The sequence below is a fragment of the Chiloscyllium plagiosum genome, chromosome 28, assembly GCF_004010195.1.
Source record: "Chiloscyllium plagiosum isolate BGI_BamShark_2017 chromosome 28, ASM401019v2, whole genome shotgun sequence".
Lineage (NCBI taxonomy): Eukaryota > Metazoa > Chordata > Chondrichthyes > Orectolobiformes > Hemiscylliidae > Chiloscyllium > Chiloscyllium plagiosum.
This window is the reverse complement of record NC_057737.1, coordinates 39567059-39586974: the sequence shown is the minus strand read 5'-3', so window position 1 is coordinate 39586974 and position 19916 is coordinate 39567059. Positions and strand designations below refer to the sequence as shown.

The 19916-nt window shown below is 42.5% G+C and overlaps 1 protein-coding gene across 3 annotated transcripts in view; it reads right to left on the bottom strand.

The window, feature by feature from the left end:
- Window positions 1-19916, bottom strand: part of lig3 (ligase III, DNA, ATP-dependent) — a 71461-nt gene that overhangs the window by 8802 nt on the left and 42743 nt on the right. For all 3 annotated transcript variants that reach the window (XM_043718725.1, XM_043718726.1, XM_043718727.1), the window contains 7 exons: window positions 17727-17850; window positions 12559-12701; window positions 12354-12428; window positions 11544-11690; window positions 9465-9618; window positions 8479-8579; window positions 7034-7108 (listed from right to left, as the gene is read on the bottom strand). In XM_043718725.1, the coding sequence (XP_043574660.1) occupies window positions 7034-7108; window positions 8479-8579; window positions 9465-9618; window positions 11544-11690; window positions 12354-12428; window positions 12559-12701; window positions 17727-17850 (819 nt within the window). The remainder of the gene's footprint in view (window positions 1-7033; window positions 7109-8478; window positions 8580-9464; window positions 9619-11543; window positions 11691-12353; window positions 12429-12558; window positions 12702-17726; window positions 17851-19916) is intronic.

Here is a 19916-nt window from a genome sequence, read left to right as displayed (position 1 = left end):
AAGTCCTGCTAAGATTTGCTTTCCCAAAATGCAGCACCTCGCATTTATCTGAATTAAACTCCATCTGCCACTTCTCAGCCAATTGGCCCATCTGGACAAGATCCTGTTGTAATCTGAGGTAACCCTCTTCGCTGTCCACTACACCTGCAATTTTGGTGTCATCTGCAAACTTACTAACTGTACCTCTTATGCTCGCATCCAAATCATTTATGTAAATGACAAAAAGTAGAGGACCCAGCGCCGATCCTTGTGGCACTCCACTGGTCACAGGCCTCCAGTCTGAAAAACAACCCTCCACCACCCACCTTCTACCTTTGAGCCAGTTCTGTATCCAAATGGCTATTTCTCCCTGTATTCCATGAGATCTAAGCTTGCTAATCAGTCTCCCATGGGGAACCTTGTCGAAAGCCTTACTGAAGTCCATATGGATCACATCTGCTCTGCCGTCATCAATCTTTTGTTACTTCTTCAAAAAACTCAATCAAGTTTGTGAGACATTATTTCCCACGCACAAAGCCATGTTGACTATCCCTAATCAGTCCTTGCCTTTCCAAATACATGTACACCCTGTCCCTCAGGATTCTCTCCAACAACGTGCCCACCACCGAGGTCAGGCTCACCGGTCTATAATGTCTGTTCAATTCATCCAAATAGATCCCAGGTACAATTTCTAGCTTCTATCAAGTCAGAGCTAGTTTAAGCCTTAACGCTCCTGAGGAAAAATTCCTACATTTAATCAGTATCCGGTCTCCACTGCTGGATAGGGAATGAGAGATTTGTATTGAATAGCCTGCTGACGATCACTGTAGACATTCGCAAGAAGGTACCGGAGCATTGCTGGAAACACAAAACTCTCTCCCAGCAATAGTTGATGTCTTTAGGGGCATCCTGACCATACGAACAAAGAAGCTCATTACAAAATTGCTAAACATTATTTTTATTAAAGGAATTTATTGTGCTGGACTTTTTAAATGGCTACTAGAGATGACATGACTTATAAGATGGCCAAAACTCCATAAGCTTCAAATAGTGGATTGTCAAGGGATGAGCCTAGACAGCTCACACCTGTTATTGTTTGGACATACTGTAAAACAATGAAGCAAAGAGAACTCTGAACAATGGTCTCTGGGCCAGGCTCAGTTACAAGAGTCATTGTGGAACAACAGAAACCAAAAAATTGCATATAGAGTCACTGAGATGCACAGTACGAAAACAGACCTTTCAGTCCAACTCAACCCTGCCAAACAGATATTCTACATTGAATCTACTTCTGTTTGCCAGCATCAGGCCCATATCCTGAAAAACCCTTCCTATTCATATACCCATTCAGATGCCATTTAAATGTTGTAATTGCACCAGCCTCCACCACCTCCTCTGGCAGCTCATTCCATATACACACCACCCTCTGTGTGAAAAAAGTGCCTCTTAGATCCCTTTTAAATCTTTCCCCTCGAACCTTAAACCTATATCCTCTAGTTTTGGACTCAACTACCCTGGGGATAAGACCTTGGGTATTTACTCTATCCACGTCCTTCATGATTTTATAAACCTCTGTGGTCACTCCTTGGGCTCCAATGCTCCAGGGAAAACATTCCAAGCCTATTCAGCCTCTCCCTGTAGCTCAAACCCTCCAATCCTGGCAACATCCTTGTAAGTCTTTTCTGAACCCTTTCAAGTTTCACATCATCTTTCCCAAGGCAGGGAGACCAGATTGGAATACAGCATTCCAAAACTGACCGAACCAATGTCCTGTACAGCCACAACATGAAATCCCAACTCTATACTCAACGTACTGACAAATAAAGGCAAGTGTACCAAATGCCCCCATTTACCCGCAACACCGCTTTCAAGGAAGTACGAACCTACACCCCAAGGTCTCTTTGTTTAGCAACACTCCCTGGGATGTTACCATTAAGTGTATAAGTCCTGCCCGGATTTCCCCTACCAAAATGCAGCACCTGACATTTATCTAAATTAATCTCCATTTGTCAGCTGTTGGCCCAGTTGCCCTCTAATCAAGGTCCCATTGTACTCGGAGGTAATCTTCTTCACTGTCCACTACACCATCAATCTTGGTGTCATCTGCAAACTTTCTAAGCATACCTCTTGCACTCACATTCAAATCATTGATATAAATAACAAAGCGTGCTGTAAATCTGAAATAAAATCAGCAATTGCTAAAGAACTTCAGCAGGCCTGGTAACATCTGTGGAGAGAAAACAGTGTTAACATGTTGAGTGCAGTGACCCTTCTTCAGGACAGATTTGAGATAGCGTGAGGTGATTCTGATGGAGAGAGAGGTTGAGAGCTTGCATGTGGCAGTGCATGGCACTGAGTTGGGATCCCAGGATGTGACTAGAACAGCTGAGGACTACAGTTGAGGAGTGATGCACATCGCTGATGTGATGTACAATAACAATGATAGGGTCTTCACTTTACACCCCACCAAGCTCCGCATCGAAAGGTTTCAAAGGTGGCCATTTCCACCATCACCAGACACATATTTCCCTCCCCTGTCAGCATTCCATAGGGACCATTCCCTCTGGACACTCTGGTCCACTCTTCCTCCGCTCCCAACACCTCTTACTTCCCCTTACAGAAGGTGCAACACTTGCCCGTTTACTTTCTCCCTCCTCATAAGCCAAGACCCCAAATACACCTTCCAGGTGCAGCTATTTACCTACACATCACACAATCCAAACTACTATATTAGCTGCTCACAATGCTCCTCTGACTGGAGAGACAAAATGCAGACTGGGTGACTGCATTTGGAATATTACATTCTGTCTGTAAGTGACCCCAAGCTTCCAGCTGCCTGGCAACGTTCCCTGGAAGAAAGTGAGGACTGCAGGTGCTGGAGATCAGAGTCAAAAAGTGTGGTGCTGGAAAAGCACAGCCAGTCAGGCAGAATCCGAGGAGCAGGAGAGTTGCCGTTTCGAGCATAAGCTCTTCATCAGGAAAGCTGCCGATGTTTCCTGGCCAACATGTGTCACAGGCCTGCTGCAGAACTCCAGTGGGCTGAGCACAAGCTGGAAGAACAGCATCTCATTTTCCACTTGGGGACCCTGCAGCCTTCAGGACTCAATATCAAGTTCAATAATTTTACAGCCTGATCACCTCCTTCCAAGTCTTATCCCCACTCCCACACCCTAGGTCCTGTCATCACATGGGCTACTGTCAGCACAGCCAACCTATTCTCACTCATTCATCATCCCCAATCTTGCTTATTTTCTTCCTTAGAAACAAATAAAAACTGCAGATGCTGGAATCCAAAGTAAGGGATCAATGGGCAGAGAGATCAATGGGCAGAGAGATCAATGGGCAGAGAGATCAATGGCAGAGAGAGCAATGGGCAGAGAGATCAAAACATCATACAAATGGTGTGAGTGAATTGTCGACAGGTTGAATAATAGGTCTCTGCGGGTGATCAAAAATGTCAGATGGTGTGAGTAAAGTGTTCACAGCTGAACACTAAGTGAATGGGATGATTTAGAGTTATAGAGTCATAGAGATGGACAGCACGGAAACAGGCCCTTCGGTCCAACTTGCCCATGCCGACCAGATATCCCAACCCAATCTACTCCCACCTGCCAGCACCCAGTCCATATCCCTCCAAACCCTTCCTATTCATGTACCTATCCAAATGCCTCTTAAATGTTGCAATTGTACCAGCCTCCACCACTTCGTCTGACAGCTCATTCCATACACGTACTTATAATTGAGGCAGAGAGATAATTACAAAATATTAAAAATGGTGGAACTGGAGACAAATCAGATGGCTGGAATAACACAATGGGTATAAGTGTTGCATGTCAAGAGTCTAAACCAAAGTAACAATTAATCCAAAACTGTATAGACTAAGGTGGAGAGATCAAAACAAATTATCAAGGTGATGGTGTTAAAACAGGACAGTAAGAAAGATTTTACAGTGACATACATTGAGAGCAGGTGGGACTTGAAGTGAGGCCATGTGTTTTAGAGGGTGAGAGACGCTATCACTACACCACAAGAGCACGCTCCCTCCCCCACTTCCTCCCTCTCACACTCCCATTTCTAGTGTCTGTGACATTGAGGAACAGTGTAAATGGAAGAATCTGAGTGAGTATTTAAACATTTCTCCTGGTTCATCCATCTGACCAAATGGATAGGCTGCCAATGAACAGACGACAGCCCGATATATCTGTTGGAGCTGAGAGTGACTCTGAAATCTGACAGTGGAAGTTCACTCTGTGACATGTGCAGTTCCTGAGGGTGCCAGTTGGTGTCAGCACCATTCTAAACGTGATCAAGTATCAAGCACTAACTTTCGTTCAAATCTGGAGACAAAATGCAGACCGGTATCCACTTTGCTGAACACCTACATTCTGCCTGTAAAAATGACCCCGGTGTTCCCTGGCTAACCTCTCTGTCACAGGCCTGCTGCAGTGCTCCATTGAGCTCAGCACAAGCTGGAAGAACAGCATCCCATTTTCCACTTGGGGATCCTGCAGCCTTCAGGACTCAATATCGAGTTCAATAATTTTACAGCCTGATCACCTCCTTCCATGTCTTATCCCCACTCCCACACCCTAGGTCCTGTCATCACATGGGCTACTGTCAGCACAGCCAACCTATTCTCACTCATTCATCATCCCCAATCTTGCTTATTTTCTTCCTTAGAAACAAATAAAAACTGCAGATGCTGGAATCCAAAGTAGACAAGCAGGTGGCTGGAAGAACACAGCAAGCCAGGCAGCATCAAGAAGTGGAAAAATTAACGTTTTGGGTATAACCCTTCTTCAGGGCCGGCTAACTACAACAACCACTTTGCCTACTTAACCCTTCTCCTCTCCTCCTATGTGGACTCCATCTCCGCCATCTGCTCCCTCACTTTCATCCCTTCCCCTATCATGAAGATAAATATCACTTTTTCCTTAGGTGTTATTAATTCTGAAGGAGGGTCACTGGACTCGAAACATGAACTGTTTTGTTTCTACAGATGCTGCCAGATCTGCTGACCTTCTCCAGCAATTTCTGTTGTTGTTTCAGACTCATTGTATGCAACTATCTACCCCTTTAGAGTGTTCAATGGATCTGTTCCAGGGATGCAAAGTCTTTCACTAACGTGAATAGTTCTTTAATGGCCACCATTATCTGTTTACGGTCAGCAACATGTGACTGAAGCTCCTGAAGAATTCCAGATAGCTTTAATCAGACATTTGGGTTATTAAATTAATCTGAGACCTACTGCCAAGAATGCAACAGACTCCAGATCAACAGATACACCTGTCTCAAGGTCAGGGACTTCAAACTTGCTTTTGAAGGGTACTGAATTCCTCGAAAAGCAAACCAAAAGCAAAGCTTTGTCTATTGGCATTGCCATCTTGCTGCCTTATCCACAACTTCAAAGGAATTCTACAATGCCTGACTTCAGTCATCTGAACTCTGATTTTGGTTGAAGATCTGTACCAACTAATGTTCATAAATAGAAAATTCTGTGTGCGCGGGGGGGGAGGGGATTGCATATAGTGTGTGGAGGTGTATGGGAGTGTGCGTGCATGGATGTGTGGAAGGGATGTGCATGCGCGTGATGCAAGGCCACTCAAGAGTCATAGAGATGTACAGCACGGAAACATTCCCACTCATGTTTCTAAAATCATGACGGTATGCATAGAGTGGATAGCCAAGGTCTTTTTCCCAGGGAAGGAGAGTCCAAACCTCGACAGCATAAGTTTAAGCTGGGGGGGGGGGAGAATTCTTAAAAAAGACCTAAGGGGCAACTTTTTCACACAGAGGATGATGCATGGAATGAGCTGTCAGAGGCGGTGGAGACTAGTACAGTAACAACATTTAAAAAGGTACCTGGATGGGTATATGAATAGGAGGGTTTAGAGTGATATGGGTCACATATTAGCAAATGGGACTCCTGACTTCATAATAAAAGTGATTTGGGAAATATACCCCAGTCATTCAAAAAAGGTTAATCCACTCTGCTTACAAACAGAAAATAGGGAGAAACAAAAGAAATTCAGTTGTTTGTCTCTTTCTGGTTCCTGACAAGAAGAAGGGAAATAAGTTACATAAACAAAAGAAAAAGAATGATGGTTGTCTCATCAGACAATTGGATCCAGAGATATCTTGAGAATGATGCCTGCATGTGGCCAAGGACAAGTTACTACTGCAACACTATTAATCCAGTCACCCAGGACACGTTTGAATCCTACCATACCAGAAATTTGGATTCAATTAAAAATCTGGAATTAAGAGTCTAATGGCGACCACTGAAACAAATCTGCCAATAAATTGTCAGGGGAAGAAAACCATTTGGTTCACTAATGCCCTTTAAGGGAGGCCTAGAGGAACCTCGATTATCCAAAGGACACGGGCATGGAGTATTTCGTTTAGTTAATCAAAGCCAAGCATCGGGACCTTGCACCTTGTCCAATAATTCGAAAGCCGGAAAATCAAGGTTTCTCTGTACATGCAATTTGCAGCAATGTGGTTGATTCTAAACTGCCCAAGTAGGGACAGTTACGAATGCTGGTCGGGCCACTGATACCCATATCTTGTGAATGAATAACAAAAATGTACATTCAATGGAGCACAAGAATTCAAGACGGTCTTCTTTTCAATTAAAGGAAGCCAAAACAGGACATTGATCCGCCTGCCTTGGTACTATATCCTCCTTTAGGTTGCTTGCAAAATCCTGCCAACTGTTATTAATCAAGGACACAGCTAATGTTTCCTGAGGATGAAAATTCAGCACTTCTATAGGTTCCTGAATGAAGTGAAAACTAAATTCTCTCCTGAATAGCTGGACTTTGATTCTAAAGTCATGTTGCAGTGTCTTAAGATTCCACCAATAGCAAAAACAGTTTCTCCCCACTAACTCCATCAATTCCTTTCAAAATGCTAAAAAGCCTTGCGACCACCAAGGGAAGTGGATCCAAGGCAATGTTAGAACCAGTGTGAATATCACAAAATAAACAGCAGCGTTATTATATTGCAAAATGTGAGCAGAACGTCTTCCTTCCAAAAAATAATAATTGAGTACCTGGTTGGAAGAAGATGACGTGGATGGGCTGGAAAGCAAGGAGCCATTACTCTTTTCAGTTAAGGATGATGCGATCTGTTGAGGAAAATAAAACACAGGCCAAGTTATGTAAATAAAAAGATATTTTCAGTTAAACTCTGGAGGTTGCAAGGTGTATTTTAACCAGATTTCTTTATGAGTAGTTGAGTGCTCATATATGCCAACTTAATAAACCTTGTTTCTTGGTGCAGAGGTTGTCAGAAGAGATCAGCAACCTAGAACAGGGGTGGACAGAGGTACTGAAGACCTCACTTTTAATTATCTTACTATATTAAGCACAGTATTGATATCTTTGTGGTCAATGAACAGGTCACTGCAAAATGGAATGAAATTAAGACGCATCACATTATCTCAGATTTTCTCTCATTCCTTCTCAGGATCTGAAAACTCAACAAATTCCTTCCTGCCCTTTTATTCTGACAATCCATGCTGTTTAAAAGGGAAGCTCGGTATAATTTCAAACGCTGCTTTCAATTTTTCTTAGTCTTAATGCAATTTAAGCATTCGGGTCTTTGTTTCTCAATCTAAAACAAATCTGCCAATTAAAGGACCCCAACAAGCTCAAAATCCACTCAAAAGACAGCATGGGTTTACCTTTGCGCCCAAGTTTCTTTCCTACACCTACTCCTCCTCTCCTTCATTTTGATGTCTTGCTAATACACCTCACAAACACCAACAATTTTCCTACACTGGCCTAAGTGAAAGTCATAGAGGTCTACAACCACAGAAAAAAGCCCTTTCAGTCCATGCCAAAGTTTTGGCATATATTTGGCAATGGAATGTGATTAGCAAAGCTAGATTCTCTCATCACCCAAATCTTAGATATAGTTCTGTTAGGATTGGGAATCCCAACTAATTTCTGGGCCCTTCTTAGAAAAGGGGACTGAGCTCATAGTGCTCCTAGAGGTGCACTGCAAATAACTAACTCTGTACAGATTGAGGAGGAAGCTAGTATATCACTGGCATCTAGAGCTTAAGTACTCAGTGGATAATCCTAGTGTCATCAGAGAAAATTTTACACGTGGTCTGGATCAGTGCTCATACTTCAACAAAATAGTATTGATTACTGAGGCTCCCTAGAGAAGCACGTGATTTCCCATAATGTTGTCCTCAACCTTCTCCATCAGGCAGAAAATACAGAAGCTTGAGCCACTCACCAACAGGTTCTTGTTTGCTATGATCTGCCTGTACTGCTTGCAAAACAAAGCATTTCACTGTACTTAGGTACGTGACTACAATAAATCAAATCATATCAACTCTTCTACAAGGCAGTACAGTGACAACTGACACCTATGTGGAAAGCACAGGTACCAATCCTTTTCCTCTAGTTCTTACAGGGCATTATCTGTAAAATATAATCAGAAATAACATACAGGGGTAAAGATTTATTGAGAAAGGACCTTCACCTTCTTTCCATTTGGTTCAACTGCTGTTAATTTCCGCTTCACCCCCCTTGCTGCTGAGGAATCTGAAGGTACAGGTGGCGATTTTTTGGAAGTATGGTTAGCTACAAAAGAAAGAATTTGAAATGGAAATTTTTGCAATAATACATTAAAAAAACTGAAAAAAAGTTTTAATTGCGCGGAATGGTCTTTGTGTGGCTAGTAAGATTTTCCAGTAATTTGTATAGATCAGACATGTAAAGCAGAGATGCTCACTTCTGTCACTTTCCACACTACAATTGTGCATTTAGTTGTTCCCAGTTCATAAAGGTCTGAAGGAATCCCAGAGGTCTAATGGAATGAGGAAAGAAGTAATGGCTATGTCAATTAAAGATTAATCTGGTCTGAACTGGTTGCAAAATATAGGGAAACAGTAACCAGTTTGGTGTGAGCTTTATGGAGTGTGATGAACTGAAATAAAACTCTTACAAAGTGTGGACTTGGACTCTAAAATACAGTTATCTTCTAGTGTTTAAAACCCGTGCTGTACTGAGAGAATGCAGTCATGTCTTGAAGCAGTGCTTTTTGGGTAAAAAGGGTCTGCCTTTCAGGTATATCTAAAACATCACATTTCACTCTCTGAAGAGGATCAACAAGTTTTCCAGTGTCCTGAACAGCACAAATACCTCAAGCAATATTACTGAAACACTTTGGCTAATGATTCACCTCATTACTGTTACATGGTTATTATGAATCCAGACAGGCGTCCACATTTCCTAAAGTATAACCATTATTACTCTTAGGAGAGTAGTTATTGGCTCTAAAGTGTTTTGAAATGTCTTGAAGTCATGACAGGTACCACATAAAAGAGTCTCTCTCCTTTATTTTATAAGGGGGAAAAGTAACAGGCTGCCCATTAGTCCAGACTGGATTCCCTTGTCCCAAGGTCTAAGCCACTATATCAGGTTGTTTCTCGAAATACAGTAATGAACAAGGAGACACTCACTCACCTTCTTGGCTCTTAATTTTCTTCCCAGATAATTTGAAAGGAGCTTTTGAACCCTGTGACGTCAGTTTTGATGAACCACCAGAGGACCACTCATCATCATCTTTCCCAGAAGTCACAACAATATCAGTCTTCTCTTTTGAAACCCTGTACAATTCCTAAAAAAGCAAGTTTATTGAAAAGCTTAGTAAAAGAGGGAATTCGAAAAGTAATTATGGGTAATACAGAGTTTCCAAACATATTCTCACTGTGACCCCATTTCAAGATTTGCTAATGTCACAACCACTCTTGGAGAACTCAGAATAGCTGAACAGGCTCCTAAGAGCAGAGAGCAGGGTAGAATTCCTGCAAGAGAGGGGTAGTGTTCCTGCCTCAGAGTTTACAAGCCCAAAATTCCAGCTCACTATCCCTCTTGGGGCCTAATTTTGGCAATTCCTGATTTAATGTTTTAAATAAAGTGATATGAAAATGGACAATCAAAATTTTAAACCTTGTTTGTAATTAGACTATAATGGCAGGAATTAGATGGAACACCTCACTGAACCCAACTGATACGATTAATGCTCAAGAATATTTTCATCACTGGACTCCCTGCGTAGACAAATCTCAATGCACCAAGCACAGCTCTTTCAAATCATTCTCTCCCTAGCCCTCCCTCTGCCTGTCTTCTCCAAGCCTCCACAACAGTAGCTCAACAATGGACATGGAAAAGCTGGTCAGCAAAACATTCCAATACTAGAGTCAAGTCAAACTCCCAATTTTACAATGTTGTAATGAATCTGCAAAATCCTTGGACAGAGCTTCCCAGGGTTGAGTTATGACCCCAAGTGGGGTCACCAGCTGACATTTAGGGTCGTGAGCTCCAAAGCAGCTATGTCTGCTGCAGAGTTCTGCCAACACCAGCATGTCCACACCCGCCACCCACCCCAGATCTTCTCATCACAATTTCATAATTTAAACTCAATGTTATTCAGTGTATACAACATGCACATGGAACAAACATTTAATAATTACCATTTAAAACATCTCAATCATGCAAATTTAACTTACTGTCCATAATTAATCTATGATTTCATTAAAATGTACTTTCTCTGTATATTTTGAGAGAGAATACAAATTGCTCTATTAAGTAACATTATTCATGCACGTTATGTCAAATAAAATTCCAACATGACTCACTGTTAAATAAATCAGAGACAACAATGAATTTTTGTAAACTTCAATAATATATCCAGTGATCTAGTTCAGCAGTGTTTTTGTCCCTACCTCTGAGTCAGAAGTTTGGGTTTCCAATCACAAGCTAGGACTTGATGACCTATTATGAAGCCAACCACTACATGCCAATAGCAGACAGTAAGACGACTGATTTCTCAAGACTGAAGATCATGAAGTCCTGAAAGCTGGAATGTTCCTCAGGCAAAAATGAGATGTGCTCTTCCAGCTCTCAAAGGAGCACTGCAGCAGGCCTGAGACAGACATATTGGCCAATGAACACAATGGTGTGTTAAATTGGCAAGCAACTGGAAACTCTGAACAAGTTAACTAAAAAATATCTTGATAGGTGCCCATTTTTTTTTAAATTCCATGCAGGAATTCTAAGATTCTTGTGTCCTGAAATGCATCATTTATCCTTACACAGCATCTTCCATCTAGAAGGACAAAGGCAGCAGATACATGGGAACACCACCTGCAAGTTTTGCTCCAAGCCACTCATCATCCATGTTTGGAAATATTTTGCTCTTTTTTCCTGGAATTCTCTGCCTAAATTCACCACCACCTACTCAATGGCATCTAGGGATGGGCAATAAACACTGGCTCAGCCAGCGACACCCACATCCCGTTCGTGAATTAATAAATATCCTCCAACTCCCTGCTATCATTGATCTTAAACCCGACCCCCTTACCGTCTACGAATCGACTCATACTTCTCACTCAAGGTTCACAGCAATTTTCAAACCTTGAAATGGGGCTAGAGAGAAAAACATTTGAGAAGAACAGTCCTAGGACACCTTGCCAGATAGTCCATTTGACTGCTTGTGCCCACTTCTTTTCTGATGCAAAGCAATGCCATGACCTTATTTACCTTGAGTTGAGGAAGATTGGTAGCTGTTTGCCAGTCTTTGTCATCACGAATACGCGTGCACCGTGGAAACCGAATTGAGATGCCATCTGCAGAGTGCGCCTCAGATTTAGAAAACTCAGCCCCAGTGATTTCCCACACTGGTGCTTTCTGTAACATAGAGAGAAAGCAGTGATTGCCGCGTTCATTAAAAGATGAAAACCAGAAAAATAAGTCTTGAGAAACATCCGCCAAGAAAGGAACCAGGCTGATGTGCAGAATTCTCCTGAAGTGCCCAGAAGGCATTGGTCTTCTTTATTCAGGATTAAGTCAAATCCAAAACAGGAATGGCCTCAACTTGGATGGTTAAAAGACACAGGGATATTTCATAGAATTCACAGAATCCCTGCAGTGTGGAAACAGGCCCTTCAGCCCACAAGTCCATACCGACCCTCCGAAAAGTAACCCACCCAGACCCATTCCCCTACCCTATATTTACCCCTGACCAATGCACCTAACCTACACATCCTTGAACACTATGGACACTTTAACACTGCCAATTCATCTAACCTAAACATCTTTGGATTGTGGGAGGAAACCGGAGCACTCAGAAGAAACCCAGGGAGAAACCTGCACATCTTTGGATTGTGGGAAGAAACCGGAACACGCGGGGAGAATGTGCAAACTCCACACAGACAGTGACCCGAGGCTGGAATCGAACCCGGGTCCCTAGAGCTGTGAGGCAGCAGTGCTAACCACTGAGCCACTTAAGACATTATTTATGAGAGGCAACTCTATGGCAATATCCAGTTCAAGAACAGTTCATAAGCCTACCTTTGGATCTCTGACAATAAAGTCAGGCGTATAGTTCTTACTGACATTTAACCAAGCTGGCACCTTGCTTGGATCCTGCACCAAAGGAAAGTTTATTTAAACAGCTATAAAAAGATCAAAATTGAATTTTAGAATTCTATAGAATTGTTTAATATTTCATAATATATGGGGAAAAGAATATACATTGTCAGAATTGTCACATTACCTTGCTTATTTTCACCATATCCAGTTCATTCTGTAAGCGTGCCAATGTCGCATCATCATGGCCGCCTCCACATTTGGTTACTGTGCACCACTGTGAAGAATCAGGGTCATAGCAACCCATCAAGAAAATGGACATCATCCCACCTGGAACCAGTGCAAGAAACCTATTAACTCCACTGATCCACGGTTACCCACATAGCATACAGCAATTCTCTAAGGTCAAGTCTGTTCCTAGCGCCACTGAGTATTATGACTTTTTTTTAAACCAGGGCAACTAAGACGATGTTAAGAATTGTTCTAGCGCTCCCAATTATGGACAGGAGCAACAAATAAAGTCAATGCTCACATGTAACTCTGCTGGTAAGATGCATGTGTGTACAGTTACAAATTGAATACTGTACTCGCTAATTGTACCTTCCTTATTAAGCCTTGCTTTATAAAGCAAATTTATCTCCACACCCTTCACACTTAACTTACTTAACAAAAATTGTGGCACCCTGTAAACTTTCTCTTTAAATAAATATTTTTATTAAAAACGTTTTCAAATCTTTTACAAAGCAACTGTATATTAAAAAAATCAAAATACAGGAAGATAGAGGTAGTACAACAAAGTCATATCACAATACTATTAATAATAAACTACCTAGTATTCTACCAGAACAAATGTATCTACTTAACTTAAACTAAACTACAATTCAATTAATCAAAAATTAAATCAAGCTGAATTCAAATTAACTTAAATTAAATTATATCGCATTACTTTATTCTATTTCACTTCCCACACCTCCACCGAAGCTCCCACCCCTGGGAGTACCAGTCATTGTACCCGTATTTTTGTCCCCCCCAGCCTCCCCCTCCCAGGGCTCCATAGGCACCCAAACGGATTCCCACAGCTATATCACAACCCTAATTGATATTGCCAATAAGTCTACATCAATATAATTTAAAGGACCACCATGTCTTATAAAACTGCTCCGTTTTCTGGTGCACCATATTTGTGAAGTAGTCTTGGGAGAGATGCTCCATCACCAGCCTGTGCCACCCAATAACATCTGGGGGCTTTTCCAACATCAAATTCATTAAAATGTTCTTCCTCGCACAATAGGTAAGAATGTTACACAGTCTCTTCCTGTGTTCTCCCAGAGGGCAAATTTGGCAACCCCAGAAGAAAAACCAGGTCCACTTTGACTTCAATTCCCAGGATTTCCTTCAGCTCCCTTACTCCAGTACCTCCAGATCTTGCAATGTGACCAAAAGCAGTGTATAAGAGTTTAATTTTACATTTGAGACATCCTGCAGACGCTCCTCTCTTGAACTTAGCTAACTTCTCTGGTGCCATATGAGCCGTGTGTAAAATCATCAATCGCATGACCTGCACTTTGTTACGTATTGTGATTTTCTTTATGTTTTCTCAAATATCTTTCCATGTTTCCATTGAAATATCCGGTCCTAGTTCCCCTTTCCAAGTCCTACAGAGTCTCCACATTTCCTAAGGCACGTCCTTTCTGTAAATGATATAAAGTACTAACTGAAAGAGTGCCCGTGCACCAGAGCACTCTTTCCTCCATGTCTGACTTGTAAGGCTGAGCCAGGAGCATGGTCTTCCTCTGTATAATCCCTTATCTGAAAGTACCGGAAAAGATCCCTATTAGACAATCCATATTTCTGACTTAGTTGGCTAAAATGACATCAAGACCTCTCCCTTGAATAAATCTCCCAAACAAGAGATTCCCTTATTCTCCCATAGCTTAAAGCCGGAGTCCATTGTCCCAGGTTTAAGTCCTTGGGCTCCCGCCAACGGGGTAAACGGTGAGGTCTTAAGCCAATTGCCCTTGTCTTGCCTCATTATCCTCCAAACTTCCACCGTATTTAAAATGATTGGGCTTTTACACTGCTCGATTATGGATTTCATCTTACCCGTGAATAACAGATGAAGCTGAATGCAAGGCTTCATAAGCTAACAGGGCGCTTATTTAATATTTTTTCAAGTGCCTGCGACACCAAATAAAGGATCCTAGCCAACCACTGAGCCTCGATAACACTCATCTGGGTAGCAACAACGGGAGCATTCTCATGGGGTACAACAGGCGAGGAAGAACATTCATTTTGATCAGGGCAATTCGGCCTAACCATGAGAACGGTAATCCCTCCCACCGCTGCAAATCCTGTTTTATCCTCTCCAATTTTATACAGCTGGTGGAAAGCAGAGGTAATAAAAATTCCCAAATATATAAAAACTTTTGATGACCATCTAAACAGGAATTGCATTCCATCCTTCAGATCAGACACCTCCACTAAACCCCTCACTGGCATGGCTTCCGATTTTGTAAAGTTGATCCTGTATCCCGAAAAACTACCAAATAAATTAATATTTTGAATCAATCTCGGAATGGAGTCCTCCGGATTGGCCAAGAAACAAAAAGGACATCATTAGCATACAGGGTGATCTTATGCTCCCCCACTCCCACCCTTGGTGCCACTATTTCAAGATCCCTCCTGATAGCATCAGCTAACGGCTCAATTTCCAAGGTAAATAATAGCGGTGAAAGAGGACACCCCTGACAACTACCCCTCCCAATATTAAAGCTATCTGACTTAGTACCGTTTGTGATGACTGCCGCCTTAGGACCATTAGACAACATCGCCACCCACCTATCAAAGGCTCCCCCCAAGACTAAAGCGCTCTAGTACCCCAAACAGGTCTGGCCATTCTATCCGGTCAAATGTCTTTTCCGCGTCGAGACCACCAAACCCGGAATCAATCTTTGCTGGCATACCTGTACTATGTTCAGTACCCTCCTGATATTGTCGGGGGAGCTACGGCCCTTGATAAAACCTGTCTGATCATCTTCTATCATATAGAGCAATACCTTCTCCAACCACAGGGCCAACACCTTTGACAGAATTTTAAAGCCGACATTCAACAACGAAATGGGTCTGTCTGAAGCACGTTCTTTGGGGTCTTCCCCTCCATTAAAATGAGGGAGATATTAGCCTCCCTAAGAGAAGGTGGCAGACAAGCCTGTGTATATGAATAGCTAAACATCCCCAAAAGTGACTCCACCAATACATTTATGAATTCCTTATAAAACTCACTCGGGAATCCATCCGGTCCTGGTGTTTTGCCACCCTGGAGATGCTTTATTCCTTCCTGCACCTCTTGTATCATCATAGCGCATTTAACAGGAAGACCTGCTCCACGTTTATACTAGGGAGGTCCAGGTTCTCAAAAAAGAACTGCATTCGCACTGCACTGTTTTCGCTGCCCTCTGACCAGTATAACTCTGCAAAGTATTCTCTAAAACTAATATTGATCTTTTTCAATTCATAGGTAACTGCCAGCCTTCACTCTAACAGACATAATGGATTGGGAAGCATTTTTCTTTTTAGCCAGATACCTATCTGGCTTATCTCCAAATTCAAACAATCTTTGTTTAGCAAAGGAGACTTCTTTTTTTTGTCACCTGTGTGTGCAATGAGTTGAGAGCAGCCCGGAGAGCTGTGACCCGCTGCAGCTTGACCAATGAAGGCCTATTATAAATGTGCTTCCTCAGCTACCTTCAGCTGTGTCTCCAGCATCCATTGCTGCTCCTCCTTCTGCGAAATGATCAGGCCTCATAAAAGTGCCTTAGTGGCCTTCCAAAGTATTGCCAAATTACTGGCCGTACCAGAGTTGAGATCCCAGAAGGCCCTGAACTCTCTTGTAATGTACTCAACAAATTTGCTTTCCCTTAACAGGAATGGGTCCATGCACCAGTGCTATGCATATATTCCACTACCCTGATTATAACATCTAAATACTGGCGCATGGTCCAAGGTACTTATATTCCCAATTTTGCAAGCTAATGTTCTGTCCAAACAAACTGACTGCATGAGGAACATGTCAATTTGTGTGTGGCACTTGTGTGGGTTGGAATAAAAAGTAGTCTCTTCCATTTGGGTGGAGATGCCTCCACACATCCACCAATCCCAACTCCTCACACAAACCCACCAACTGTCTAGATTGTGCAGGTGTACCTGCCGTGCCCTTTAGCAACTGCATCAATTAGAAATTTAAGAAGGTACGCTGGGGAACAGTAAACATTCAAGACGCCATACTCTTCTCCATGCATTAGAGCCTTAAGAATAATGAACCACCCATGATTATTCTTAATTTGCTCCATTTCTGGAATGGGAGGTTCCTTCTTACCAGTATAGCCACTCCTCTACTCTTGGAGCTAAAGGAGGAGAAGAATACCCTGTCATAACCCCCTGCTGCAGCTTCAGGTGTTCCTCATCAGTTAAATGCATCTCCTGCAGCAGGGCAATGCCCACCCTTTCCTTCTTAAGGCTTGACAGCACGTTCTTTCTTTTAATAGGAGAATGGCTCACTTTTACATTCCAGGTGCACCACCTGAACGAATCACTCGCCATGGTCATTAGGGCAGCCCATGGTTTCCCAAGAGGAGGAAGCTTATCTTGACGTGTGGCGACCAAAAAAGACTAACTCTATAAAGTCTAAAAACTACTACAACTAAAAAACCTGGAAGGCCAAACCTGGCCTTCCTTCCCAGACCTCCGCCACGGTCTCCAATACTGCGGTCTTCTGCTCTACTGCTTCTACTCTTTGGTCCAGTGTTTGAATCTCCTGCTCACACTTTTTCAGCAAGGCAGACATTGGCTCCATCGCTGCTTCAATCTTTTCTCGGAGTTTGGGAAATCAAAGAGTAAATGCTGCTGCCCCATTAAGTCGAAAGGGGCCACCCCGGGAGTTTGAGCAAAGTCTACGAGCACCCCTGACACAGTAGGGGAGTGCCCTGCCTGCTGTACTCCTTTCGCCCCGTTTCCTTTATTCACCTTCATCTTGATCTTAGAGCTGTCAAACCACAATTCTAGCAGCTCCAGATGTTTGGTAACATTTTATTATTGACTTTTCTCCAAGGGTGGTTAACGAGGTGGGGGTAAAGGTCCACCTTGCCAGGGGGTATGGCACAGAGCCCAGCACAGCAAACTATGCAGACCGCCGCCATCTTGGATCACCCCCACCCCATAAGCTTTTAACACAAAATGGTTTTAGGTGGCTTTTGGAACTGTGGTTAACTTAATTGTACAGTTCAATAATCCAGAGGAGAAGCCTATTAAATAACATGCAGTATAAATATTTATATTTGATGCAAGTGTCACCATTACCTTTATTCCCTTGCCCATAGAATGCTCCCAGCACCACAAGGTCTGCAGTATCAGCCATCGCACCTTCATTGAGATAGTCCTTCTTCACTTTCAGCCAATGACGTTTGCCTGGTTCATACAGACTCTAAACATAGAAAACAATTCAGTTACAACTACAACATTTATGCAAGATATCAATATTTCAAAAATTAAACCCATTTAGTTTGAGCTGCTTAGTCCAAAAGTTCTCAAATATATAAATAGATCTGTATGCTAGATGCCCTGTAATTAAAATGTAGCACCAATAGCCACTTGGATGGGATTGAGTCGTCCTAAACTCATTCACATTTGAGATTCCTCACACACATGCTTTTAAAAGTCCTGCATCTGTTCAGCACCTTCTATCACCTCAGAATGCCATAAGTTCATTACAGCTAGTTAAGTATGTAGAAGCGTAGGAAATACTGCTCACAGCAAAGTTCTTTAATCAGCTACATGATAATGGCTAGATAATCTTTCAATGTTATTGGTTGATAGACAAATACTGGCTATTCTTCAGGGAGAACACCCCAGCCTTCTGTCCAGTCAATGGCATGAAATATTCTATGTACAGCAGAGAAGTGGCTTGAGTCTCCATTTAACATGTCATCCTGACAGATACAACACAGTCTGGATTTTGCAATCAAGTACTTGAAGTAAGGTTTGGACCAAACAAGCCAATTTCTCTATTATTTATGCATATTACATATACAATCCCATTTGTGTTATGAGACAGCTGACATTTCACTATATCAACTGAGCTTTAGCAAAAGCAGCAACAGAAACTGGCTGCATTAGTAAAGTAGCCTGCAAGAAATGTACAGATATAAATGGAATGATAGACGGTAATGGGAAAGCAAGAAAAACCCTACAGGAAAAGAGTAATACTGAGAAAGAATCAGACTCAGTGAAAAAAACATCTTAGAGACATCAAGTAGCCAACAGGAAGCTAATGGATCACAATGGATGAGACCATGAAGGATAAAGGTAAGATTATTTTTCTCATTATCCTCACGGTCAAGCTTGAAGTACAAAATGTCCTAGCTTGCTGAGGAAAGGAAGGATGGAAATTCAGAAGTTCTAACCACAATTTGCACTCCTCCATCCAGGCTGGAATAGAGAACTGAAGGATGTGACTGAATATCACACCAAATGGAGAAGTACAAAGTCAGCCTTACGTTGGTGATAAGGAATCTTTTAAAAACAATAATCACAGGCACTATTATTTAGCACATGGAAAAATGAAAGGCAGGATGAATTTTTTGTAAAAGGCAATTTACAACTGACTAACTTGATTGGGTTATTTGATGAAAAGGGAGTTATTGAACATAGTGAAGTTGAAACTCTTTCAAAACAACTTTCCATAAAACACAGGAGAACAATTAGGTCATTTGGCCCCTCAAGTCTGCTCTGCTATTTGGTCATGGCTGACATGTTTCTCAACCTCACTCTCCTGCCTTCTCCTCTTAGCCTTTGAACCCCTCACTAATCAAAACTTACCTATCACTGCCTTAAAGACAGTGATCTCCCTAATCTCTAGAGGGACATCCTTTGGGACCTAGTCTCTCCTCCTTGTGGCGATCTCTTAGTATTCTGTAGGTTTCAATGGGATTCCTCTCTCATCCTTCTAAACTCCAACTGCAGACCAAGCATCCTCAACTGCTCCTTATATGACAAGCCCTCCATTTCCAGATAATTCTTGTAAACCTGTTCTGGAGTCCTTCCAATACCAGCACATCATTCCTTAGATATGGAGCCCAAAACTGTTCACAATATTTCAAATGTAGTTTGACCAGAGTCTTATACAGCCTCAGCAGCACATTCCTGCTCTTGTATTCCACTTGAAATGAATACCAATACTGCATTTGCCTTCCTAACGTGCAAGTGAGCGTTTTAACATTAAGAGTCTCCTGACTTGGAGTCAGATGTCCCAGCAGCAGGAGGAGCAGCAGCAGGAGGAGGAGGAGCAGCAGGAGGAGGAGGAGCAGCAGGAGGAGGAGGAGGAGCAGCAGCAGCAGCAGGAGGAGGAGGAGGAAGAGGAGGAGGAGGAGGAGGAGGAGGAGGAGGAGGAGAAGGAGGCGGAGGTGGAGGCGCTGGGCCGCAGGCCTCAGGCCTCAGGCCTCAGACTGGGCCTACCCGGGCAGCTGCTCGTGCGGGGCTCAGCCAGGCGCG